Here is a 27,065-nt window from a genome sequence, read left to right on the forward strand (position 1 = left end):
CTGTGACTGTGCAGTTACGCTCGGACTTGCTGAGCGAGCGACTTGCATACGCTACGACGTGTTCTTGGTTATCCAAGCATTGAACCAGGACAGCACCTCCACCAATACCGCTGGCGTCTGTGTGAAGCTCAGTGGTAGCCAGAGGATTGAAGTGCCGGAGAACCTGATGAGACTTCAAAATAAACTTCAACTCTGAAAAAGCAGACTCACAATCAGGGGTCCAGTCAAACTGCGCACCTTTCTGAAGCAGACACGCGCGCGGGTATGCGATTTCGGCAAAGCCAGGAATGAATCGGCGAAAGTACGAACAAAGCCCCAAAAACCTGTGAAGTTCTTTCACCGAATGAGGTTGCTTAAATGCTTCCACTGTGGCCGTCTTGGCGGGATCCGGTCGTATGCCTTCTTTGTCTACTAAGTGTCCAAGGGCGAGTTTTTGGCACTCTCCAAAACGACATTTCTTTGAGTTGAGCACCAAGCGAGCTTTGCTTAGGCAGTCCAGCACGAAGCCAAGGCGTGTGTTGTGCTCACAAAAGGTGTGCCCAAAAATTACAACGTCGTCCAAGTAACACATACACACTTCCCACTTCAATCCACGCAGAATATTGTCCATAAAGCGCTCAAAAGTTGCAGGTGCGTTACAGAGTCCAACCGGCATCACATTGAATTCAAATAGTCCATCTGTTGTAACAAATGCTGTTTTTTCCTCGTCTTCCTCGTGCATTGGAATCTGCCAGTAGCCTGACCCCAAATCTACAGACGAAAAGTAAAAGGCCGGTGATAGACAATCGATAGCATCATCAATCCGCGGGAGTGGGTATACGTCTTTTTTAGTGATGGCGTTGAGACAGCGGTAGTCAACACAAAATCGCCATGTCCCATCCTTCTTTTTCACTAGAATTACTGGAGCGGCCCACGGCCTACATGATTCTTGAATTACAATTTTCTTGAGCATCTCGCAAACCTGTTCATTGATCACTGCGCGTTCCGAAGGCGATCCCTGCGCGTTCCGAAGGCGATACACAATATGGTTTCTGTCGGAGAGGTCTGTGAGATGTCGTGTCGATTCGGTGCTTTATGCGAGAAGGAGGGAATGACGGTGGATTGTGCTGAGCGAAGTAAAAAAATACCGGCATGTTTGCACAGAATACTCGCCAGTTCATTACGTTCCTTGGTGCTGAGTGACTTGTAAATCATAGCCATAATAGTGGTGTCCCTGGCGTGCAGATTATCGCAACGGGTCTTATCCGGCCAATCGCTGCTGTCTGCAAGAATGGCAAGCGAGAATACTTGGTGTTCACGAATCTCTGCAAGTTTTAAACCCTCCGGCAGCACTGTTGGTTCGTCAGAGCAGTTAATCACCCATAAACTAGTATGCTCTTGTGCAACCGATAGCGTGCAGTAGGGTATTAAAACTGTCTTCTTTATGCAACTGAGATGCACGGGCTCCACAGTTGCATCAAATGTTTTCTCGCTTGCAGGTGAACAGACAACAGCGACACATTTCGCAGACAATGGCGGCACAGTTGTGTCCACGGACACGCAATGAGCACTTTCTAGACAGAGAGTTTTCTATAAACGCAACTGGGATATCGGAATCTACTGTAATTTGTCCTGTGCGACAATCGACAGTGGCACCACATAGCTTCAAGAGATCGAGTCCCAGAATAACATCATGCGTAGTATAAGGGAGAACAGCATACTCTGCAACAAAGTTGTGGCACACCAAACTAACAGTCACAGTGCACACACCAACAGGTTGTAACACCTCTCCGCTCACTCCACGAAACGTATCAGGACGGTCCCAACGGAACATAACCTTTCGTCCAAGATGGCGTTTGAATGCTAGACTCATCACTGATATGGTTGCACCTGTGTCCACTAAGGCCATTGTTGAGACACCGTCGATTAGCACACGAACCTTATTTCTAAACATGCAAATTAAAGGAGGCATTTCTGTGGAAATCGAAGACTACCCAGCGACCTCACCTCCAACGGTCGCGCCGACTTATTTTCCGGAGGCGGTGAAGGGTAGCGGCACCTAGGAGACGGCGACCGATTGGAACGAGGGGCTGCCGGAGGGTGTCAGACTACGGTCAGAGGCCGGAGAACGGTTTCGCAGCGGCGTTAGTATCTCGTGAGATGTGCTTGCAGGGAACGTTGATTCTCGCGCAAAGCCGGACAGGTGGGATCTCGGTGGGTGGTCGTACCTCGGCGGCTGCTGGTAGTTGCAGTACCTGGCAATGTGGCCTTCGACGCCACAGTTGTAGCAGACGGGCAGGGGTCGTTCGCTGAACCACTGCTGAGAGCGCTCCGCTGTGTAAGGTCGCCTACCCGAACGGAGTGGAGCAGCTTGCTGAACGGGAACTGCCCGCCTTTGTAGAGCGGGGCCGGTACGAAGGCGTCAGTCATACCGCTCGCTGGTCAGGCGCGAATGAGTCTCGGCTTGGCCAGGGAGTTCCAGCTTCGCTAAAGTCCGTCACACATACCGATGGTGGCAGAGGAGCGAACGGCGCCGGGTAGTACGATGAACAGGTAGGCGGATGATGGATGGTGTCGTCGACCGGTGTGTCTTGTCGCTGTAGCTCTTCGCTCACTATTGCCCTGATAATAGCGGCAAGGTCGGCAGGCGGGCTTACGCCGACACTGGCGACCGTTGTGACATTTGCCAGCCTACCAAATTTTGGGGCAATACGACGGGTCTTCAGCTTCTCGAAAGTACGGCAGTGACGTTGGACGGCGGAGACGGAAGTGAGGTCTTCCCTGCCTATCAAAAAATCGTAGGCGTCCTCTGCTATACCCTTTAAAAGGTGTCCGACCATGTCCTCTTCGGACATATACGGGTATATGATCTTGCAGGGCATCAGAACCTCCTCTATGTAGGTGGTACACGTTTCTCCAGGAGTCTGGGCTCTTTGAGCCAACGTGCGTTCCGCGCTTTTCTTTTTCGAATCAGAGTCGCCGAAGCATTTCTTGAGTTCTTTGACGAAACGATCCCACGTTGTTAAGTAATCTTCGTGGTTTTCGTACCACATCAAGGCGGTTTCCGTGAAAAACAGCGCGACATTGCCCACTTGGTCGGTGAGATTCCAGCCGTTGTACCGGCTCACCTTTTTGTAATGTGTCAGCCACGCATTCACATCTTCCCCTGCTCTTCCAGCGAATGGGCGGGGTTCCATATAGCGATACCGAGGTGCAACCGGCACTGACCTTTGCGTGGTTGAGGAGCCGTGACCTTCGCTCTCGGTCATGATGGTTGTTGTCGGTGGCAGATCAGCAAGACGACGGCTCCGGCGAAGTTCAAACAGCTGTGGCTCCGTGGTTCGTCGACGTGCTGTACCCAGCACCTCCACCACTCTGTTACATTTAGTAATGTGTTTATTACGCTGTGGCGTACTGGTAGACTTCAAAGGGTCGTGCACCGGAGGCCTATCCAGCTAGCCGAACGTCCTCTTCTCTAATCTGCCTCTTTGCCGCTACCCAGGTGCACATACCTAAATTACATATGTGGTAACAATATAATTGGCGTCATTCATAACATAATAAAAGTTACAACACAGTCACCTTCTCTCCGCATGCTTCGCATAACGTCGATTCCCAAAATACGTGGGAGTAATTGCAATGCAAAGAAAGAAAAGGGGACCAAAAGGTAACTTGCTACTGGCAAAGACCGAACCCTTCAGATAACGCATTCGATGCTCTCCTAACATGCGCCGGCGGTCATCCCCCCGTGCACATATGGGGAGCATTCCAAAACTTGAGAGCATTGGACGCGTTATTCCAAGGTTCGGGCGGCAAGTAATCTTTTAGTACACTTTTCTTTTTTCACAGCTACATAACAATTACTACTGATGACATCTTTCATTCCTTCCTTGGTATAATTGTCTGTCGTTTATAATTTGTAGTGTTAGCGCTATTGCACATTATGTCGTATGCATTCGCAAAATTCCCGCGTAATTAGCGAAGAAATACGATATATATATATATATATATATATATATATATATATATATATATATATATATATATATATATATATATATATATATATATATATATATATATATATATATATTGTATTTCTTCGCTTATTACGCGGGAATTTCGCGAATGCACGAATGCATACGACATAATGTGCGATAACGCTAACACTACACATAATAAACTGAAGGACAAACAAAGTGTAGCTGTTAATTGAACCGAAACAGCACGTACTTTAACTAGTCAGATCCGGTTACGGGCGGCCTAGTCAGAAATCACTGATCAAAAGTTTAGATCGAGAAACATCGTGGCGGCCGCTATCACTGCCCAAGGGCATCGTCCTCGGTTTCGTCGAGCGTGTTCAAATGCCCCATTTTCTTGATCTCGACAGTGCTGGGCGAAACTAGGCTCTACAGCACAGCGATACCGAAGGACCTAAGCATTCGCATATAATTTAAAAGGCCTTCTTCAGCGGCAGAAACTTCTACTCGCAAGCGTGCACGCTGCCTCCTTCCGTACTGGTCGCGCCGGTCGTCAGACGTTAAAGTTAACGCTGAAGGGCTCGGTGGCGGCACGGGGCACGGTTCCAGTTTTCTTCGGCAAACTTCGCAACAGCGACCTTGAATATATATATATATATATATATGAAAGCAGATGCGCTTTCATATTTATAACCTTGCGGCAACCGAAGTTATTCTTCTGTATATATATATATATATAAAATAAAAACAGCACTGATGGTACGCGAATCAGGACAACGCAAGTCTTCGGGTACGTCCAGGACTTGTGCGTCGTCGACTGGTTCCACTCTGCCGAGACATTCCCCTCGAAACAAGGTAACACTGTACGGGGATGGGTTGGTCACGAAAATAGCGGCGTTGCCCTGGGTGATTTGCACGGTCGCGAAAGGTACTAGCAACCCTTTCCTTCTGGAAACACGGTCGGATGGCGAAACGAGCGCAATTGTGTCGGAGAGACCGGTGCAGTAGACCGATACACCCATCGTCGAGCTTGGAGGCACTATAGTATCGTCTTTCACGAGAATCTTGCTCAGTGTCGAGGGACCGTCTTCTGGCGTCAAATGCGAGAAGGGCGAGAGTTCAATTTCGGTGGCGGCACAATGAATGACGGCGTCGTTTCGGGAGAGAAAAATCCCATCCCAAGATGACGTCATGAGAGCATGCAGGAATGATGATGAATTGGGCGACATACAGAGCGTCCTGAACGACAACGCGAGCGGTGCAGCCTGCTGTAGGATGAATACGATGTGAGCTAGCGGTACGAAGAGACAACCCAGAAATCGGCGTCGTCACTTTTCGAAGCAAGCGGCAAAGGTTTTCGTTCATAACTGATACCGCAGCTCCAGTGTCAATAAGAGCTGATGCATGAACACCGTTCACAAGCACGTCAATGACATTAGGTGGGCGGCTCTGAGGGCTTTCACAATGCGATAGCGTCGCAGTTCTTGCCTCAGGGACTGCGACGACTAGTTTTTCCGCTCATGAGCTGCCGCACTTGGGTGCATGGGGGACAGGGAACGACGTCGTGGAGACGGCGATCTTCGAGATGGACCTGGACGAGACCGAGGTGGCATAGACGGCGGTTCTTCGCGATAAGGGCGGCTGAGTTGGCCAGCAACAGGTGAAGGAATTGGAGCCGGCTGTACGCGATGGAAATAACGGGTCACGTGACCAGCGTAATCACACGCAAAGCAGATGGGCCGGTTGTCGGGTGTGTGCCATCTGTTCACCGGGGTAGGTCTCACCCATGTCGCAAGGGCCAATGGACGGAACGGTGGCTGCATGGTGGACTGAAGCTGAGGCTGAGGAGTTACGTCAACATACGTAGCCGGCATACCCGCTGCAAAGGACGGATGTCGAGCGGCAGCTTCGGCGTAGGTCAGAGGAGCGGGTGCTGGAACCACTTGGGGCGGCCTGGCGACCACTTGCGCGTAACTCAGCGGCGCAGGAGCCGGAGGCTGTGGGGGGTGGTGGTACGCAGGCATTACCTCCGCTATTTCCTGTTCAATTGCTCGACGGATGGGAGGGAGAAGGGTAGTAGCCAATTGTTGAATAGCTGGTTGGTGGGCAAAGGGCAGGAGCGAGAACTGACGCGCGATTTCCTCACGAATGAAGGACTTTAGGTCTGCCAGGAACGCCACTTGGTCACAACTGGCCTCCAAGCCAGCAAGCGTTGCAGCTCGTGGTGGGGAGCGTCGGGTCATCGAACGCTGCCGGCGGAGCTCCTCGTAGCTCTGGCACAGTGTGATGACCTCAGCCACTGCGCCGGGGTTTTTGGCGAGCAGAATTGTGAAGGCATCATCGTCAATGGCTTTCATGATGTTTCGGATCTTGTCAGACTCAGACATGGTGGGATTAGATTTGTTGCATAGGTCCAGGACGTCTTCAATATAGCTGGTGAATGACTCACCAGCCTCCTGAGCACGTTCACGTATGCGTTGCTCGACTTGCAGCTTGCGAACAGCAGGGCGGCCGAAGACGTTGATGATTGCGGTCTTAAAATCGGACCAGGTGGCAAAATCGGACGCGTGGTTGTTGTACCACAAACTGGCAACACCCGTAAGGTAGAATACCAAGTTGGTCAGCTTGCCGTCCTCGTCACATTTGTTGGGGACGCTCACGCGCTCGTAAATGGCAAGCCAGTCCTCCACGTCAGTGCCATCGGCGCCCGTGAAGATGGGTGGATCGCGGATCCTGGGGACCCCGGGACAAAGGGGTGGCATGGGAGGAGGCGTTTGCTGAGAGGCGTCGTGGGACATGGTAGATTGCAGGGTACGTGAGCGTAGTTCCAAGGGCATCGAAGGGGATCGTAGCACTCTCCACCAACTTGTTATGGCGTTTATTAGCCGGCACACAGCGAGTATACAAAATGGCGACAGTAACGGCCAAGCACGGACTCTCCGCGCGAGCGGCGTTCTTTTTGGGTAGACCCACTAGAAAGCACTTGAGAGTTCGACCCATTTCAGTGTTCGGCGGCTTCTCTACAATATATATATATATATATATATATATATATATATATATATATATATATATATATATATATATATATATATATATATATATATATATATATATATAAGGGAAAGAAGTGTATACTTAAGGGCTCGTTTTCCCGTGTTTTGGAACAATATTAAATATTAATGAGATCTTTAAACCAATTGTAATGTAAATGGGAAGAAAGAAAAGTGGGTGAAAGATAACTTGCCGTGAGCAGGAACCGAACCTGCAGCCTTCGAATAACGCGTTCGATGCTCTATCACTGAGCTACCACGGCAGCTATTCCCCCAGCCACTTTATTGGGTTTATATTTGAATTTAAACATGGGAGAGTCAGTCAGCGCCACCTGTAGCCATGGAGGCGCGAATGTGGCACACTCTTTGAGGTTTTTAGTTTGACGTTTTTGCGCTCCGCTTAGCATCTAAGCGGAGCGGGAACGCGAGTGCGCATGCGCCCTCCGCTAAAGCCTTAAGCGGGTTACCGGAGCGGGGAATACGGTTCGCTTGCGAGCAGCCTAAGCGGAGCGCGGTGCGTCGCTGCTGTTTTTGCAAGCGGAATTAAGGGCGACAACCCGCGCGCCCTCTCTCGTGCGTGCAGCAACTTTGCTCATTTCAAGATGGCTTCCTCCGGAGACGGGACGCTTTCCGCGAGTGCTGCAGCTTCGCCGTCACCTGCCCAGTGCAAGCCGCGAAAACACAGTTTCAACGGTGAAAAATAAAAACGCCGCCACCACACACGCGTAAAATGCGCAAACAACACACAATGAATGCTTGCAATGGATCTGGAACGAAACCTTGCTGGCTTTTGAGTGGCTACAATCAAGTCAGAGCTTGCTTCTTTGTCAAAGAAATAGGCGGTTAATACATTGGAAGTGGATATCTGAATACTTCATGAAAAGATCATTTATACGTTATTGTTTGGCTTTGTATACGTGAAAAAAAAAGTTTTTATTTTGTTTACCGACGATGCAAACGACCAGAGGGCGCTGCAACTGCGAAAGGTCCGCTTCGCTGCCGGCAATGAATAACTAAAAGAGGAAAATCGGCCGCCGCTCCGCTGCGGCGTCGCGGGTGCTCCCGGAGCGGAGCGGACCACAAAAACGTCAAACTAAAAACCTCTTTTATGAGCCTGTTTGGCATCACGTAGCACGTGAAGTTATTACGAGCTTATTACAACTGATTACGAGAGTCGATAGGGCGTCTCTTTGTTATTTTCTTCAGTAAGTATATATATATATATATATATATATATATATATATATATATATATATATATATATATATATATAAATAAGCGGAGACATGGCGGCAATGGCTGAAACTTGCCAAGCGTGTTCATGTAATCGCAACAAAACGAGACGACCTCTTAAATTAACACTTTTCCGTAGTTCAGGGGTGAGTCTAAACTCCTTTGCGTGCGCGCGTTATGAGTAAACTCTCATCTGATAATTACATGTTAAGCACCACATCCGTATTCACAGAAGAAGAGGGACACACCTAGCAGGGATCCCAGCAGGCCGCCGACGCATCGGGTGGTGATGAGGTGAGACACGCTCGATATGTCGGAACCGTAGATCTCCACCAGGTCCAACAGTGACACCCCAGTCAAGGCCAAGATGAGACCCTGCAGCGCGCCACAAGACCTTTCTATACTCAGTCCGACCTGTCCGGCTAACAGAGTAGCCAGTTTCCCTTATCATAGTTGCCAGTTATTCACAATGTCCAGGAGCTGTTAGGTGGCACACCGTGCAATCCAAGATGACTGCGGGAGGATGATCAATCCGTGAACTCGCATAGGATAAGATACGCGCGGACGTACGCTCCATGCCGCTTTCACCGCCTGAACTCTTGATCGTCGAATGGACGTATACCGGACCAAAGTACTTTCCCAAACGATAAGAACTGCTTAATTTTCGCTACCTCATTTCTTGCCGTAGTGCGAAAGCTGGTGGTGTCGGCTGATTGACCGTGCATCAAAGACGCCGTACGTAATCCTGCACGTACGCGCTACAGAAAAATTAGGGGACCTTAAGCCTCGCCTTTAAGAGTTCAACGCGATAGTGAAATCTGACCTTTAGTGCACCCTTCTACCGCTAAGTACATTCTTATTCATATGCTTTGTTACATACACACGTACGCACGCAAACACGCACACAGTAGATTGGACCAGCGCGAGCTGTTATCGCCGAATGGGCTCGTTTTCGTCGTGACACCTGCCAAAAAAAAATGCCTTACAGGGGCCTTGAACACTTTTTCAAATAACAATGGAATGAATTCACCTGGAAAGCTTATTGCCTCACTAATTCAACGCAACCAAAATTTTAGAAATCCGTCCAGTGCCAGTGTAGTTACAAAGGTTTGTCGCATGCTGCAATTGCATTATCTGTTCTCTGATCCCGACGAAAGCGCTGGAAGCTAAGCAGGGAGGGGTGGCAGGGCAAAGAAACTACCGCACCTCGTGACCTTGAGCACTTTTTTTTTTCTTCGAATGCGCGACTTTCTCAGTGTGATCGCGCGCGCACGGGTGGACAAGTAGAGGCCTCCCGCGGCTATCTCGGTAACTCGATTTTTCGGCCACAGACGATGTTTCGCTCACCACCAACGGGACCAGCACCGGGTTTTCTGCGACATGACCTCTTTAACGCTATCGCGTTAAAACTGCACGAACTCAAATTTACATATGGACTGAACAGCACTCCGAGGTAATTTGTGCCGAGCCTGCCCAACGGATTTGCCGCAGTAGTGGGCCATTAGCGAGTAGCGCGCCATTGCGGCTGCACGGGACCAAATGTTTAAAGTAGCGATGGTTGCAAACATGATACACCGTCGTGATTACTTGAGCTGTAAACATCGTGCAGCTGCTTGTTCAACGTAACACAAGCATTTACCAGGACGTCTTGAGGGGCTAGTTGGTTCATTCTATTCAGGTAAAAAATTGCGCTGAAATAGAAAGGACACCACAAAGAAGGAACACTTAAACAGATCGAGCGCAAACTACCAACTGTTTTTTATTGACTGTAGAACGTCGGTAAAATAGGGAACCCGTACATAGCTGCGCCGACGCGTCGAGGATCAACACGTGCTACTTAACGCACCTTATCAATCAAAAAGGACACTTCTGCACCGTAGAGCGATACCGAGGCCTCACTTACACAGCTATCACCTTTCATGTTGATGAAGAATGCTTCCAACACCTCACGAGCACACGTATCTCTGCTATGTCCCAGTATCTTAGTCTCCTGAAATAGTGGTTCACATCCACATGCTGCGCAGTGTGCAGGCAAATTTCCCATTTCACTATTTTTGATCGACAGCTGGTGTTCACGTATGCGATCGTTCCCTATTTTACCGACGTTCTACAGTCAATAAAAAACAGTTGGTAGTTTGCGCTCGATCTGTTTAAGTGTTCCTTCTTTGTGGTGTCCTTTCTATTTCAGCGCAATTTTTTACCTGAACAAGCATTTACCTTCCCATTAAGTATAGCGCTTGTGTCACAGACTCCAACAGTGCGCAATTCACTGCACTCGGATGTCGCAGGTTCCATCAGCGCGATCGCAAGAAGCATATTGAAACGAACACACGCGTACGCTTTTCGCAACGTCGAAATTGTGAAAATTCGTCGAACAAGAAACAACGGCGTTCGGATGGTACCGGTGAATGGCAGGAGAAATTAGCAGAGAGACGTGGACTGTAGTCATGACTGCATGTTTCATTTCTCTAACCATTTCGCTTCGCTGGTCGAGATCGAGTGATTCGGTGGCATGCGGCGCTCTATAATACTACATGCAATGTCCAAGAAAAACTACGCTTTTATTTTGAGCTCGCTGAAGGATATTATACAATAAATACCATCAAGGTGGCGTACGAGCGTGAGATAACATTAAAGCACGAGGGGACGTGAAGTGCAACTTGCTGCTCGTGAGTTATCAGCTGATAGTTCATCGCCGCTGTCACTCTTGGGGACAGTGACGCCCAGTGAAAATCCTCGACGTCAAGACGGTTTCATTCAATACCACCGATGAAAGTAATCTGAGGAATTCGCTCCACTGAACGACTTCGACAACACCAACACGGCGTCACTTACCACGCGCAACACCAACACGGCGTCACCTCACCCCTTTTATCTGGGCGCGGAGAACAACACTTCGCTCTGACATCGGGCAAAAAGAGAATCGCTTGCACTTTCTTGTCATCTATCAACGAACGTAAAAATCAAGCGGTGCTGTGTTGGCTAAGGTTTCGAAAAGCAAATATCAAGCAAATTTCCGCGTACAATGAATGTTATCGGATTCATGCACTACAAAAGCCACGACGGATGCTATACGCACGTAAAACAAGGCGAGTTTCAACTGCAAAGGTCAGACGATAGCATTTAAATATACAACGTGGCTGCAGAAAATCGCACGAAGCTGATATGTGCACACTTCGGACTATAATCGAACGCGTAAGTTGAAACATCTTTTCACAGAAACTTCACGTCTCGCAACAACGAATCCAATTTCTCGCTTTGCGGACGGCCCGGTATTTTCACTCATGAACAAAATATACAAAGCAGCTTGTGTTCGTTTCTTGCTAACGCGTTAACAATGAGGCTGGCACAGTCGAACAAGGGAGCGTCTGGCTCCTCATCATCCTCGAGAGGACGCTCCTAAATTCCGCTATGCGGCGCGACAGTGTATGAACATTGCAAATAACAAGCGGGCTGGGACTTCATTTTTCGCCGAGTCATTCGTAGAATTGCCCAGTCACTTGCCACGTTTTTTTTCTCTTTCTTTTTTACTTATTAGGGGCTTTCAGCTTGTACAGTACGGTTCACTGTTAGGGGGAACACGCGAGCGCGTGGCTGGCGGTTCGCGGGGCGCCAACTGATGGCGATATTTAGAAATGCGGAGCATGCGCGCAGAATTGCAAGGGCGGTACTCGTCCGCGTCGTCTGCAACTTCCCCACCCTACGCTCGGTGCATGCTAGGGACAAGCTTGCTGTGCACGCTTCTTCAACCATTGATTTCCATATCTATTATCAAAAGCGGCTGGCTGGTTCGAACAGCGTTTGGAAAGCTTACGACTATATTAAATGCGAAGCATTTGTCGAACTTCGGCGACTTTGAGCGTATCTATCTATCTATCTATCTATCTATCTATCTATCTATCTATCTATCTATCTATCTATCTATCTATCTATCTATCTATCTATCTATCTATCTATCTATCTGTCTATCTGTCTGTCTGTCTGTCTGTCTGTCTGTCTGTCTGTCTGTCTGTCTGTCTGTCTGTCTGTCTGTCTGTCTGTCCATCCGTTTCGATGATAGCATCTATACCGAAATTCCGAAATTGGTATATCGTAACATGACTGTATCAGGAGCATAAGTGACAATTCATGACATGAAAATCATGACATTTATCTCACGAATACCATGATTTACATGTCATGGTCTTGCTGTTCTTGCGGTGGTTACGTTCACATGACATATTGCAATACTGCTATGGTATGACGTGACTGCATGGTGAACATACGTGACAGACCCTAACGTGTAAGTCATAAAAGGCATCACTACACGCCGCTCCCATGGTGCACTCGCGGTCGTTTCGCTAGCTTCACATATACGAGATTTGGTATTACGTGACGTGAATGGGTTACGAAGGCATGATACTAGTGCAAACATACTAAACATGAGATGCGTGTCATGCAACAACATGACTACATGCTACGCTCATGATGCGCTCGCGGCTGTTTCGCTAGCTTCACATGTCGAAAACTCGGTATTACGCGACGCGAAAAAACTACATAGGTAAATGACACATCCAAACATGTTAATCACGACATGCGTATCATGTAACAACATGACTACATGCCACACTCATGATGCGCTCGCGGCCATTTCGCTGGCTTCGCATATGCCAAATTCGGTATTACGTGACGTCAATGGATGATGAAGGTATATGTGACTGCTGCAAACACGATAATCATGAGATGCCTGTCATGTGAGAACATAATGAGATGCCACAGTCAAGGCGCCAATACATTTCAACATGACGCGGTGCCTGTGCTCACCGGCGTTAATTTTGTCGCGTCATGCCGGCGTTGCCACGCCAGGCACCAATCCTGTCATATGCTCGCAGGCGCGCGCCGCGCCGCGTTGCTTTGATGCATGCGCGTTTCAGCGCGCCCGGCGTCCTTCCGCCACGAAAAGAGGGAGACGCAGTGGCTGTTGTAAAGGTTGAAGGAAGTAGTTGCTGATGATGGCATCCCACCACTGCCACCAGTTGTTGCGAATGGGGGTCTACCCGGTCTCTTGTGATAGCGTGGTGTAACCGGGTGGAGAAAAAAAACGTTGACAAGAAGAGGATACAAAAACAAACAGGTTTATGGCATTATTTACACGTATTTACAGCAAAGAAAGGTTAGTGGTTTAACAAACCACGAGCGTGGTGGCTGAACCGTTACATGGTTCAGAGCAACTTCCAGCACTCTGCGGCGTCGTTTTAAGCCCTGTCGGGCTCCTCCTCCTTGAGCAGAACACCAATCACACACACACACAACAGGTGAGGGTGACGAGCATGAACGGTCCACGTGAACATTCAATATTTAGTCGTGATCACTGCACTGCACGGTGGCGCTAGCAGGGCTCTTCCTCGTCGTGTGTGTGCCGCTAGTCGAGAGGTCCCAAGCTCCTGACAGCATACATCAAAGGGTCCGCCGATCTGTTCACTCAATTAGCGGGGCGATTTGCGGCGGCCGCCAGCGGTCCCTTCCAAGGAAGATGCTGTCTTTGTTGTCCTCTCTCGAACGGTTTACGGTGTCGTGGCGACACGACGTCTCATCCCCCGGCTAGCAGGGACAATGCCTGACAGCATATGCAGCCGGCCGGTCGGCTACTTGATTGAGGATTAAAAGAGCGCCGCTCCCCCATCAGCGATTTGCATGTACATTGAGCACTATCTGACAAGGAAGGGTTGCTACGTTATACTCGCTGGGCGTAACATCCTTAGTTTTAGAAAGGTTTAGCGAGCGTTGAGCCGCAGTGCCATGAATACAGTGAACTAGTATATACCACGAACTCGAAGTGGTTAAAGGTGGGAAGAAGATACGAAGCGCAAGCCGTAAGAAATTAAAAGCCGTATTCTCCTGTTTCTCATTCCCCCTTAGCAGCCATTGGCATGTACATTGAGCACTATCTGACAAGAAATGGGTTCTACGTTATACTCGCTGGGCGTAAGCTCCTTGGTTTTGGAAAGGTTTAGCGAGCGTTGGGGCGCAGTGCCATGAATAGAGTGAACTAGTATATACCATGAACTAGAGGTGGTTAAAGGTGGGAAGTAGACAATAAGCGCAAGCCGTAAGAAAGTGTGCGTGTGCCTCCTCTCGTTCAGTCCTTGGCATGTCCGCTGGATGGCGGTGCTTCTATATGAGGAATATATGACGAAAGGATGCGAGATAGTGGTACTTGGAGTGTTGAATAGGTGGACGAACGGACACACAGGCAGATGCATGGACGGACGCATGGATGGCTGCACGGACGGACGCATGGATGGCTGCACGGACGGATGGACGCATGGACGGACGCAGGAGCGGATGCATGGACGAAAACAGAGATGGACGCAGAGATGAACCTGTGGTCGCACGAACAGACGCACGCACGGACGGGCGGATGGACGCACGGGCGGCCATACAGACGCACGCATAGATGGACGGAAGCAAGAACGAATGGACGGACGGATGCTTCGCCCAACTCTCCATCATTCATTCCGTGGATATGCTGCCATTTTTTGTCGTGCACAGTACTACAAACTATTGACTAAGACACGCAATGGCCGGACTCGTGCTAAAAGAAAGCGCGTTTGTAAACTGGAACTACAGCAAACAACCGCTGTATATTACGTGATTGGGCTCTGGCTTACCGAGACAACCATTGGTAGTGCGAAAGCGGCGGAGCTTGCTAGCTTAATACACCACTGTTAAAATACAGTACTGTGAGCCCTGCAAGTGCTTTATTCAGCTGGTGGCTGTTGACCTCTCCTCGCCGCTCAGTGTAAACAGATGTATTCGGCGAGTTCGCGCTTAGCGTTTAACGTACAGGTCTTGCAAGTAGCACCCACCGATAAGTTAGTGTGCTGAGGTGTTGCGATGCCAGGATCGAAGTCATGTGTTCGATTTCCGCATACGCTAGCTGCATTTCCACAGGAGCAAAACGCAGTAACAATGCGCTCAAATTTTGGTGCAAGAATGGAACATAAGGCGTATTGGTGTTGCGTATTTCACGTGTGTGGTGGTATGACGCTCAATGTAAACAGAAGTAACGCTTGGTGTGTTTGTACCCTGTGTCCGTTGGCGTCGCGCCTATAAAGTTAGGTACACATTAAAAAAAAAACCCAAGTGGCCGGAATCAATCTGCCCTCTCACACCATGGCGTGCCTCCTAATGATATTGTAACGGAAGAATGACGCCGAATCGACGAAGCTGTGAATGAAATATATTTCAAACCAGCAGCAGCGGCGGTGTGACCGGTAGACCAGACACCGAGCGGAAACCGCTCTTCGTCCTTTTCCTCAGGCACACACGCGCATCGCCCCACAAAATGTCAACATGCATGTAGCATAATCCCCGGCTGCAGAAGCGTCGTTACGGCGCATCTAGGTGTCAACGTCAGCGGGAGAGTGGTAAGGCTTCAAGCGTGCCACATGTACGATATCGGTCGTCTGTGGGGCAGTTGAAGGCGATGAGGCAGCAGGGGCATTTCGTATGTCACAGGAGTAACCTCACGAAGGACTCGATATGGACCTGAGTAGCGGGAAAGAAGTTTTTCCGACAAGCCGACTTGACGGGTCGGGGACCACAGCAGCACCGATGAGCGGGGTAAGAAGTGCACGTCACGGTGCCGTTGATCGTACAAACGCCGCTGGTTCTCTTGAGAGACCAGAAAGCGAGTGCGGGCGATTTCGCGTGCGTTAGCAGATCGAGTGAAAGCGTCAAGGACATATTCGCTAGTCGGTGTCGCGGTAGACGAAATGACTGTATATAGGGGTAATGTAGGTTCCTGGTCGAACAACAAAAAAAAAATGGAGAGTAAGTGACAGTGTCGTCATGGCGAGAATATTTGTAGGCAAATGTGACGTACGGCAACACGAAATCCCAGTTGTTGTGGTTGGTAGAAACATACTTAGAGAGCATGTCTGTAAGAGTTCAATTTAGACGCTTCGTGAGTCCATCGGTTTGCGGGTATTATGATGTATACAATCAGCTTTTGTCTCGTTTGACAGGACAGCAAGATGTCGGCTATGACCTTCGACAAAAAGGTGCGGCCACGGTCTGTAAGCAGCTGCCGTGGGGCTCCGTGTTGAAAAATCACGTCCTTGAGGAGGAAGTCGGCGACATCTGTGGCGCAGCTTCTTGGAAGAGCTTGTGTGATGGCATAGCGCGTGGCGTAGTTGGTGGCCACGGCTATCCACTTGTTACCCGAGGAAGACAAGGGGAAAGGGCCGAGTAGGTCCAAGCCAACGCGGAAGAACGGTTCTGACGGAATGTCAAGTGCTTGAAGGCATCCGGCAGGAAGTGTCGATGGTGTTTTGGGGTGCTGGCATTTCTCACAAGCTGCAATGTATCTTCTGACTGAGCGCGCAAGCCCTGACCAAAAGAAGCGTCGGCGTATTCGGTCGTAAGTGCGTGACATACCAAGGTGACCAGCAGTCGGAAGGTCATTAAGTTCATGCAGCACTTCCGAGCGAAGATGTTTCGGAATGACAAGCAGAAGGGCCGGTCCATCCGGCTCAAAACTTTGGCGGTGTAATACACCATCGTAGAGCACGAATGAGCGATGGGACTGATGGGAAAATGGTGATTCGAGGCGCTCAATGATAGCACGCAAGGATGCATCATGGTGCTTGCTGCTCGTCACCGATGCATGTCATTTGCGAAAGGAAAAAGACGCAAGGCTCGGTGTCAGTGTCAGTGCTGGACTCAGCAACCAGGTAGCGGGACAGGCAGTCTGCGTCCTGATATAGGCATCCGGACTTGTACGTGACCGTGTAGGTATACTCTTGCAGTTGCAGAGCCCAGCGCCGGAGCCGGCCAGTAGGATACTTCAGTGACGAAAGCCAACATAGCGCATGGTGGTCCGTTATTACAGAGAAATTCGTGCCATATAAATGCGGGCAAAACTTCGTGACTGCCCAAACAAGGGCAATACATTCACGCTCTGTTATTGAATAATTGCGCTCGGCAGCTGTGAGTAGGTGGCTAGCGTAGGCGATCACTCGGTCGTGTCCCCGCTGGCGTTGGACTAGGATGGCTCCAATCCCGTGACCACTCGCATCGGTTCGGACTTCTATCAGAGCGGACAGGTCAAAGTGGGCCAATATAGGTGGAGTCGTGTGAAGGGTGATGAGGTGAGAAAAAGCGGCAGCTTGGGCGGAACCCCACGTAAAAGTCACGTCTTTCTTCAGAAGGTCGGTGAGTGGTCAAGTGATCGTTGCAAAATCTTTCACGAACCTTCTAAAATAAGAACAAAGTCCCACAAAGCTCCGGACGTCCTTGACAGACTGGGGTAGAGGAAAGCTCGTGCCGGCACGAATTTTCTCCGGGTCAGGCTGCACACCTGATGCGTCGACAAAGTGGCCCAACACCATAATCTGCTGGCGGCCGAAGTGACATTTCGACTTTTGTTGAAAGCTAGCAGTGCGGAAGATGTCGAGAACCGCTGTCAAACGCTGGAGGTGTGTCTCAAATGAAGGCGAATATACAAGGACATCATCCAGGTAACACAGGCATGTTGACCACTTGAACCCTTGTAATAGCGAGTCCATCATACGCTCAAACGTGGCTCGGGCGTTGCATAGCCCAAACAGCATCACCTTGAATTGGTATAGGCTGTCGGGAGTTACAACCACAGTATTTTCTTGGTCTTTCTCGTCCACCGCAATCTGACAATAGCCAGAACGTAGGTCGATTGAAGAAAAGTACCGCGCGCCATGAAGACAATCGAGGGCGTCATCAATTCGGGGCAAAGGATAAACGTCCTTTTTCGTGATTCGATTAAGATGGCAGTAATCGACTCAGACGCGCCACGTGTCATCTTTATTTCTAACAACAACAACAGGAGATGCCCAAGGGCTCGAGGAGGGTTCAATAATTCCTTTGGCTAGCATCTTGTTGACTTCTTGAATTACCTTGCGCTCTGTGGCAGACCCCAGTATGGTCGGCGGTGAATGGTAGGAGAATTACCAGTATTAATGCTAACGTGGTTGCTTGGGCGAGTTGGTATGACATGATTCACATAAAAAGCAGCGCCAAAAACGAGAGACTAGAAAAAGAAGGAGACAGACAGCGGCACTGACTGTCTGTCAGTGCCGCTGTCTGTCTTCTTCTTTTTCTAGTCTCTCGTTTTTGGCGCTGTTTTTTATGTGAATCAGTATTAATGCGCTGCTTCACGAGGGAAGTCTGACCGAGTGGACTGCTGTCGATGTCAAATATGTCGTGGTTGGAAGCCAGAAGGCGGAAAAGGGCGTCGGATTGCTCAGGTTCGAGTTTCGGGTCGATCATATGGCGCAAGGCCGTGGCATCCTGCGGGCAACATGGAAGATCGGAGCATGTGTCTGTCACAAAAGCGGTGACATGGCCGTCTATTAAGGGTCGAAGCGTGCCGACTAAAATCCCGTGCGGTAGTACTTGCAGCGTGAAACCGAAATGGATAATGGGCAGACATGTTTGGTTAGAGGCCATGATTACGACGGAGTGTGGCACAGTGATGTCGCGCACCAGGAGAACATTTGGAATAGGTGTGACGACATAATCGCCGTAAACAAGTGAACTTGTTGCCAATTCAATAAATTTGAGGGCTTTTGGCAGTATCCGACTGAAGTCTGTGGTACAAAGGCTTTTTGGCAGCTCTGGGCGAGAATCTAGAAGAACGGGAAGTTCTAAACAGAGAGTGCCAGCGGAACAGTCAATCAGGGCAGAATGTGTTGATAACAAGTCCCTCCCGAAGATGAGGTCATGAGGGCAATTGTCAAGCACGGTAAATAAAACTGGAACATGGCGGCCGGCAAGGCTAATACGAGCGGTACACATTCCAATGACGGCCACAGCTCCCCCATCGGCGACACGGATGGCTTGTGTTGCGGCAGGCGTGAGTACTTTTTTGAGGCGGTGACAGAGACGAGCACTCAGACACCCGAGCTCCAGTGTCACCTAAAGCCGTCAAAAAACGACCGTTCACATGCCCTTCCAGCAAGTGCTTATTAGTAGGTAGCGTCAACGAAGGATTTGGGTCGGTCGAACTTGATGCCGCACTACCTCCAGGAGTTGCATAATCTAGTTTCCGTCCGGGAAGATCCTTAGTTAGTCGGCGATGGATAGCGGTGGGGTTGGGGCGATGGAGAACGTTGGCGTTGCGGTGACGGTGAACGAGCGGCAGAGTGGCTGTTAGGTGCGTCGTAAGCAGGATACTTACGGCTGGGCGAATACCGACGGGAGTCCGCGTATGGCCGAGGAGAAGAAGAAAATTGGCTCCAACGGGGGAGCGTCGAAGTGCTGCGGCACTAGCGAGAGACATGGTCAACTCTGTGACAGCGGAAGCAGATTGGCTTGTTGTCTGCTGGTCTCCATTCAATAGGATTGCGGGATCTGGGCAGAGAGTATGGGTCGTGGCGTGGTACATTTATTGGAATCGCGATGTCTGTAGTCCGGTCGGGAGATGGAGCAGGCGACAGAAAAACCAAGGTTAGCAATTTCTTGTCGCACGACTGCCTGAATAACTGACGATGCAGGAGGTGTTTGCACGGTGCCCTGGTCGAGTGGAACTGCATGAAACGGCGCCGGACGGGCCGCCTCAAGCTCGCGCCGAAAGATGCGTGTGACATTCTCGTGCAAAGGTGGTGCGGCACCGAGATCGGTACAGGTTGACGTGACAGCCGTGTTAGGGAGCCGTGAAAATTGAGGCCGAACTCGGCGGTTTTTGGCCATTTTGAAGCAGCGGCATTCCTTAATTATGACATCGACGGTCGTGATGTTGTTGTACACGAGCAAGTTGAAAGCATCGTCCGCGATGCCCTTAAGTATGTGGACCACCTTGTCACTCTCGGTCATTTGCTCGTCCACTTTGCGGCACAATGCGAGCACGTCCTGTATGTACGAGACATACGACTCGGTTGATGACTGTAATCGGGTGGCGAGTTCTTGTCGTGCAGCCGTTTGTCGACCGGACGGTTCCCCAAAGATGTCACGTAGTCGCTCCTTGAAGATGTCCCAGCTGGTGAGCTCGGCCTCATGAGCATCGAGCCATACACGCGGGGTGCCATCCAAGTAAAAGGTTACGTTGGCGAGAATCATGGTAGGGTCCCATCGGTGAGACAGGCTAACGCGCTCGTACACGCGGAGCCAGTAGTCGACGTCAAGGCCAGGCTGGGCGGAGAACATACCGGGATCACGGGGGTGGGACATCGCAAGGTACGTAGTGGCTGGCGCTCCAGCTGATGGTGGTGACGGGTTGTTATCATTAAAAGCAATGACCGGAGGCTGGACGGTGCGGCCACTGCGAAGCTTGGTGGTGAGAACCGGGAACGTTCCACCTCCACCAAATATGTTACGGAAGAGAGGCGCCGTATCGACGAGGATGTGGATGAAATGTATTTCAAACCAGCAGCAGCAGCGGCGTGACCGGCAGACCAGACACCGAGCGGAGACCGCTCTTCATCTATTTTATCAGGCACACGCGCATCGTCCCACAAAATGCACGTAGCAGTATGATGGTTTTGGCACGCAAAATATTAAAACGTTGCAAGCGCTCGAGCCGCGGGGAATATACAACTGCCGCTATGAAAACGAGTTGAAAAAAAGAACCAAGGCAGATATAAAATTTTCGATGGTTTCACAAAATTTGACGCGGTTATCAGGGGCAAATCTCGGCGCAACTAAAAACATGCTTGATCCTAGTGGGTATTATCTGATATGACGAAGACCAAGCAAGCTGTCAAAACAACCAAATCGATATTCAAATCAGTGAACAATGGATGCTGCGCGATCAGACGTGGATATTATCCGAAATGAAACATGCGCTGCAAGAAACATGCATGGTCAAAGTGGACATAAAATACTTTCTTGTGTGCATCTTTATACTTTCGAACGAGTTGCAATAAATCGCTCTTGGTTCTGATAAGAACCAAGAGCGATTACAATCTCTACAATATTTACAACCTTCGGAAAAAGTCAGAGGTGACGCTGCACGTGCAGGGCGACCAGATAACAGCGCGCGAACCTGCTGAGACAGCGCAGGCAGGAGGTGGGAGCGGGGTTATGGTGGCTAGCCATAGCGGGGTGCCGAGCGAGCGGTTTTTGCTGGAAAGGCGGACAAATGCGCGCGGCGCAGCGCCCTCTGGCTGAGGTTGGGAGGCCTATATCAATAACATCGTTTCGGTTTCAACTTCATGCACTCTCATGTGCTACAGTAAATACCACGAAGAAGCGAGTAGGCTGTTACGGGCACCATAACGGGAGCATGAGTCGGGAAAACGTACACAGGAATCTTTCTCGTTCTGTCTTCGCGATCCAAACAGCTCGCGCGCACGTACTGTAAAATGAGAAAATGACCAAAGAGATAAGAGCGAAAACAAGCATCTACACGGTGATCAAGGCATGCACAGGGCAGTTTGCTGATGAAGATGAGATTTCAACCAGACAGTGCATTCGCACTTTCTTTCCAGGCCAAACTAATCGAACATGCGCGAATGTTTTGCAGCATCGACGCAATAACACGTTCTGACAGGCAAGCAAACGAGTGGCATAATAACGTTTCTGCACCACTTCACCACAAAACACCCAAACATAATTTGCTTACATAAGCAGCATGTAATCGTACGCGTTTCTCTATACAAATCGGAAACAGCGGCGGATGCAGTCGTATGTATGCCAACGGCAAACGTTGACAATTGAAGTCTCAACACGGGGCATCACTGCACTGGCCGGCTACCTCAGAGCAGTGAGAGTTCACAAAACAAGAAGCGTGAACCACTTTGCCACCGAAGTGATCTGCACATGTTTGTGTGCTCGTAAGACCGACGCGAAACAAATTTCAAACACATCTCAGCACGCGAAATCCTCGAGGACTACGGATCTGACACGTGCTTTTTGCCGACTTTCGTTTGTTCCACTTAACAGGAGGAAGGCATATCCAAGGCTTTCTTATACACTTCTTGCCATCTCTTTAGCCTTCAAACGGACAGCGAATGGTTAAAAAAAACAGTGCCATGACAGTCGTGACGTTTTGATGACGTCAAAAAATGCATCACGTGGACGAAACGGTTCAACCTGCAAAAAAAAAAAAAAAAAACATCCCCACTCGTTGTGGTGGTAACGGCGGACGACATGTATAACATGGACGAGTCGGCAAATCGTGCAGCATTGCTTCCGGTGTTTGATAGCGACAAGACATGTCTGCACTATAGCGATTCATCGGTTAGTATACAGCGACAGTAGGACAGCCGCGTGCGAGAGAGAATTCGACAGCGGAGTGGAAAGACTGTATGCAAGGTACATTGATCAACTCAGTCGAAAGATAGACCATCCGCTTCTGCCATGCTCCAGCCGCACGTGTTGCGTTCCAATCGCAGATCTGGAGGCGTTGCTCTACGCCAAAGTCGAGCGCTTGCTTAAGGATCTTGACTCTGGGGCTCTTCAATTTTCGATTTCTGGCTACTCGCGGGCTGCCAGGGCCAACCAGAGCACGCTCGTTTTTCTCGGACTGCTCCCCCCCCCCCCCCCCCCGCGGCGCACTTCCGGTTGGCGTTCGTTTTTCTGGGGTTGGACGTTCTGGCGACCCGCGGGGAGCCCGAGGGTCGCCAATTTAGTCGTGGAAGCTTTCTGGAAGGTTTTGGGCAGGTTTCGGGCTAGCGGATGCCGAACAGGTACGATGCGCGCTCGGTGCCATCTTTGTGAGGACTCGATAGATTGTAATGTGGGCGCTTGAGGACTGCACCTTCGCTTGTCACTACGCGTGGCGTTATCTTCTAAAGCCTGTTCCGCCTTGCGAGATGAGGTGATTACGAGTGGCGGCGACTGTTTGAAGCTACTGTTCATCGCATTTGTTATGTTTCCCGTGAAGCTTCCTTCTGTGAACAACGTGGTGAACTGTTGCCTGTTGACTGCGTCGTGCACATGCCTTAAAAGTTATGTACGTAGTACACGTTCGTACGTACGCATGGCGACAACTTTGGACTTATTATTTTTTTCTTAGTAGTCGTTTGTGAAGCTGTGCCCGCTCTGTGTGCACTTAGTGAAGACGATTGTGATCAAACTATAGCTCGCTCCGTCGTATGTTTACGTACGTGAACCTCTTAGAACCTCTGTCCTGACTACACGATTTATCTTCGATAGTGATAGAAGGCCCTAGATCGCTACTGTTGGTGATGCTCGCTGGTTTCGAACGGCGTGCGAACCCATTTCCATCTATGAGCCAGCATATGTGGTATGATATTAAACGATACGGCGGGAGAAAAAAAAACGGAGAATGGAATCAGAAATGTATACATCCTTTCGTGGCCCATTTCAGCGTTGGCTTTGTCTTTTTCACCTCTTCGTAATAATGCCGCGCAGTACGTACTATGACCTAGTAGGTCGAATCAAAGCTGGTATACATGACATTCGTTAAGTGCCACTTAAAACTGGAAAACAGGCCAAGGCAAGTTCGAAAATGGGTCGCGAACGTGTCATGCAAATGTTTATTTTATATGCGACGCGCACTCGTGGTACCGATACCTGCGCATATCATAAACTTTAGACAAAAACGTAAGTTGGTCAACGTGTGTTTGCGACGTATGATACGCGATAGCTGAGCAGGCATATATCGTCAAGCTCTTTTGGGGACACGATCACTTTTGTGTGACTTCGCGTCGTGTTGTGCAGTGACTGATACATGTGCTAAAAGAGACGTGAGCTTTTCAAGCCGTCACCGTCGCGGCAGCTCACCTTCCATCGTTCTCAAGGCAGCGTGCGCCAGCTGGCTGTTTCGTTCGCGGACGCGGCGAGTGATCGCGCGAGCCTACGAAGTCGTACACCAAATGCGTACGCTCGAGGATACTAGGGAGCTTTAGAATACCGTTTGCAAGCGCTGCGGGTGTTGCGAGCGTAGGGGGCGCCATATGAGTTTCAGTATAGCGTTTGCCCTGCTGCGACCTGCAACGCACGATCGCAGCGACATCGTAGCCTCGAAACCAGCGCTTGCGGGCCACATGCGGGCCGCCATCACTGCCCGTAGCAACACCTCCCAGATTTCTCGTGCCTGCCGAATGAGCGCGAAACGCCGGTCATCTACGGCGGCGCTGACTACGTAAGGGTATCTTTGTACTTGGCCTTTGAGATGGGGAATTTAAGCGTTTGGTACAAATTTCAAAGGATGCCCTGTATTAAAAAAGTTGCTTGCTGAATGACGACGTCACTTAAGCAGGGTTAATTGTAATTACGTTTACGCCTTTTTAAAACTTTTTACGTTATTTTTGTTGCATATAGGCTCCAAAAACGTAAAAACCTATTTGCAGACACTCCTACTCGAGTGGCGCCAACACCGTAGTTCCGACGACCGCCGCTTCCCAAGTGACCGCCGATAATTCAGCAGGCACGGGAAATCTAGGAGGCGTTGCCCGTAGCCTCGAAACCAGCGCTTGCGGGCCGCATGCGGCCCGCCATCACCGCACGCAAGTTCGAATTTTTTTTGCGTGCGGTCCGTGAACGCGAACGCCGACTCGCGTCACGACGCACGCGCAGTGGCAGCGACCGCACCGCAAGGGCTCGCGGTGCGCTATTCTAAAACTCCCTATTATTTCAGCTTTTTTGCGAGCTTAGCAACGTATTTCCAAGCGGACAATGCAGGAAAAAAAAGCCAACGTACACGCGGCGCATTGTTTTGTTTGCTGCCATGACGGTAGAGTTTGTCTACGTTTACGCTGGCTGTCCTGCGTTCAATTTTGCGACCTTCGGGCTGTTGCTGGGTGGGCACGTAGCCAGCTTACGTCATTTCCTATCAGAACCGGATGCAGCGGTAGCTTTCGGGGAGCCCGCGGGTCTCCAGAACCAACCCAGGAATCCGAAAATCGAAGAGCCCCTCTGCCGTTTTAACTATACGAGTAATGCAGGCACACATGCGTTGGGGGAATTCACAAGTAAAGGCATACCGGCAACTAGCAGCAGTCGCGCAACCATGTGCGACTGGTCGCAAAGCGACTGCTTTGGCTCGTCGCTTCCTGACCGATTTTTTTAGTCTCGCGACTGCAGTCGCAAAAGTGCTGAAGTCAATGAGCGATGCTCAATTTTTGTTTTGTTTTTTTTGTTTTTTCATTGCGCTGGCCCCCTGCCGCCAGATACAAACGAGTGCGTTCCTCTGGGTCTGTGGCACCATGGCCCCCACGAAATACTTGGCTTGGAGATGGCGGGGTGCAGCAGCTTGAGCAAAGTGTGGAATTTACGTGGCGGCATTCGCAAAAAGCTAAACACCGTCAAAGTAAACAGAACATAAATTGTGCACTATCTTTCTCCCGTATTCAGAATCCCTTTTTATCTTGAACTTGACTTGTCACCGCCTTCAATGCAGTGCGTTTGGAACGCGTTTGTGCTTCATGCCTTGGCAACGACTTAAGAAATCACGTTCGAGACACGTTCGTGCTGCATTGCAGGATGTGGCAACTCACGATAAATTCAAGAGCGTTTATGAATACGCACGGCTCTTGGAAATACTCCTCGTCGTCTCGGGAGGTAGGCGGCTTGCATGGCCGGCCAACTCTCGCGATCAAAAGAGCGGTCACACCCACCACCGGCTTCTTAAAGACGATAGTCTTTCTTGGGGACCTTCGACGCAAAAATTTTGGTCTGTTTGTCTGTCTGTCAGCCTGCCTGTCTGAACATTTGTCTATTTGTCCACTCTTAACGGCATCTAGTACTTGAAACGGCCGACTCCATCCGCAGCGCCCACCAATGTTGCTCAACGTTGAGCGTTCATGCTTGTGCAATTGTAAATTAAAAAAAACAATTATTGCTCATGTCTGGGGCACCATACCAACGTGTATATATATGCTGCATGTGCGTTTTCTACTAGAAAAAGCATACATAAGTAATTTTAAGGACCGTAGCACTTATCACGCTCCGTTGACCATGCAACGCTTGCACGGAACGAGGAGTGTTTCCAACGCTTTGCTAAAACGAGACGGTGGTGGCACCTACCCGTCACCTTGCGTTCCACACTTTATCACCTCTGAGACGCACGTGCACACCCGTCTCAGAGATACGCGCTTCGTTTTCCAAGAAAACTGCCAGATGGCGCTCATGTCTCACGTGTGACATGACTTGATGCGCTCGTTCACCTCCGCTGCACGCTCGAGGCACTCTAACGCAGCGCCTCTAGAATACCGCTCACCGATTTTCTTGCGCAGAACATCAAATACAGGTCTTGTTCACTCTCTCCACACGCAAGATCCTTCGACGACATTTGCAGAAACATGCAGACACGGGGTAAATTTTTTTTTTCTTTGGAGGCATCTGTGCTGCCAGCGCTGACACCATGGCACAGCGCACTAGCACAATTATATCTTGTTCTTCGCTTGAATCGAACTCCTTGACGCTGCTGGGAGCGACAACGGACGAAAATAGTAAATGTGGCGTGCTCGGTTTGCTCCGCTCACTGAGCTGGCGGCAATCAGCTGATCGGCGCCGGTCTCTAGAGTTCTCGCTGATAACGAGATCTGGACGTCACTCTCCAGCTTTGCGACTTCCGGTCGCTCGCATGCAGCCTTTGCCGGTGTGTACCATAGAGTTTCGTAAAATTAACTAGAGGGGACTGTGTCGCTGCGATCGTTAAGTGACCATGGGAATGATGGGTAGTACACATATTTGCCTAGTCTTCGTACTTGCCTGCGGCGAATCGTACTTGCGGCTTCGCTTACCGCTGTGTTTCGGTTTCGTTTTGAAAGAAAGATTCAACCCTTTTCAACTTCTTGACCCTATTTGGAAAGGTAAGTCTAAAAAATTAAGGTGATGAAGCGCAACCACTGAACATTTGCTGATTTTTGTTTCGTAAGAAAACAGCTTCAAGCC

At 49.8% G+C, this 27,065-nt stretch overlaps 1 protein-coding gene across 4 annotated transcripts in view; it reads right to left on the minus strand.

The window, feature by feature from the left end:
* LOC119167677 (sodium-dependent glucose transporter 1A-like) overlaps positions 1-27,065 on the minus strand; it is a 197,236-nt gene that overhangs the window by 68,280 nt on the left and 101,891 nt on the right. For 3 of the 4 annotated variants that reach the window (XM_075876068.1, XM_075876070.1, XM_075876067.1), the window contains one exon: positions 8,495-8,621. The exons of the other annotated variant lie outside the window; for it this stretch is intronic. In XM_075876068.1, coding sequence (XP_075732183.1) covers positions 8,495-8,621 — 127 coding nt within the window. The remainder of the gene's footprint in view (positions 1-8,494; positions 8,622-27,065) is intronic. 4 annotated transcript variants of the gene reach the window in all.

The sequence above is a fragment of the Rhipicephalus microplus genome, chromosome 10 (assembly GCF_043290135.1).
Source record: "Rhipicephalus microplus isolate Deutch F79 chromosome 10, USDA_Rmic, whole genome shotgun sequence".
Lineage (NCBI taxonomy): Eukaryota > Metazoa > Arthropoda > Arachnida > Ixodida > Ixodidae > Rhipicephalus > Rhipicephalus microplus.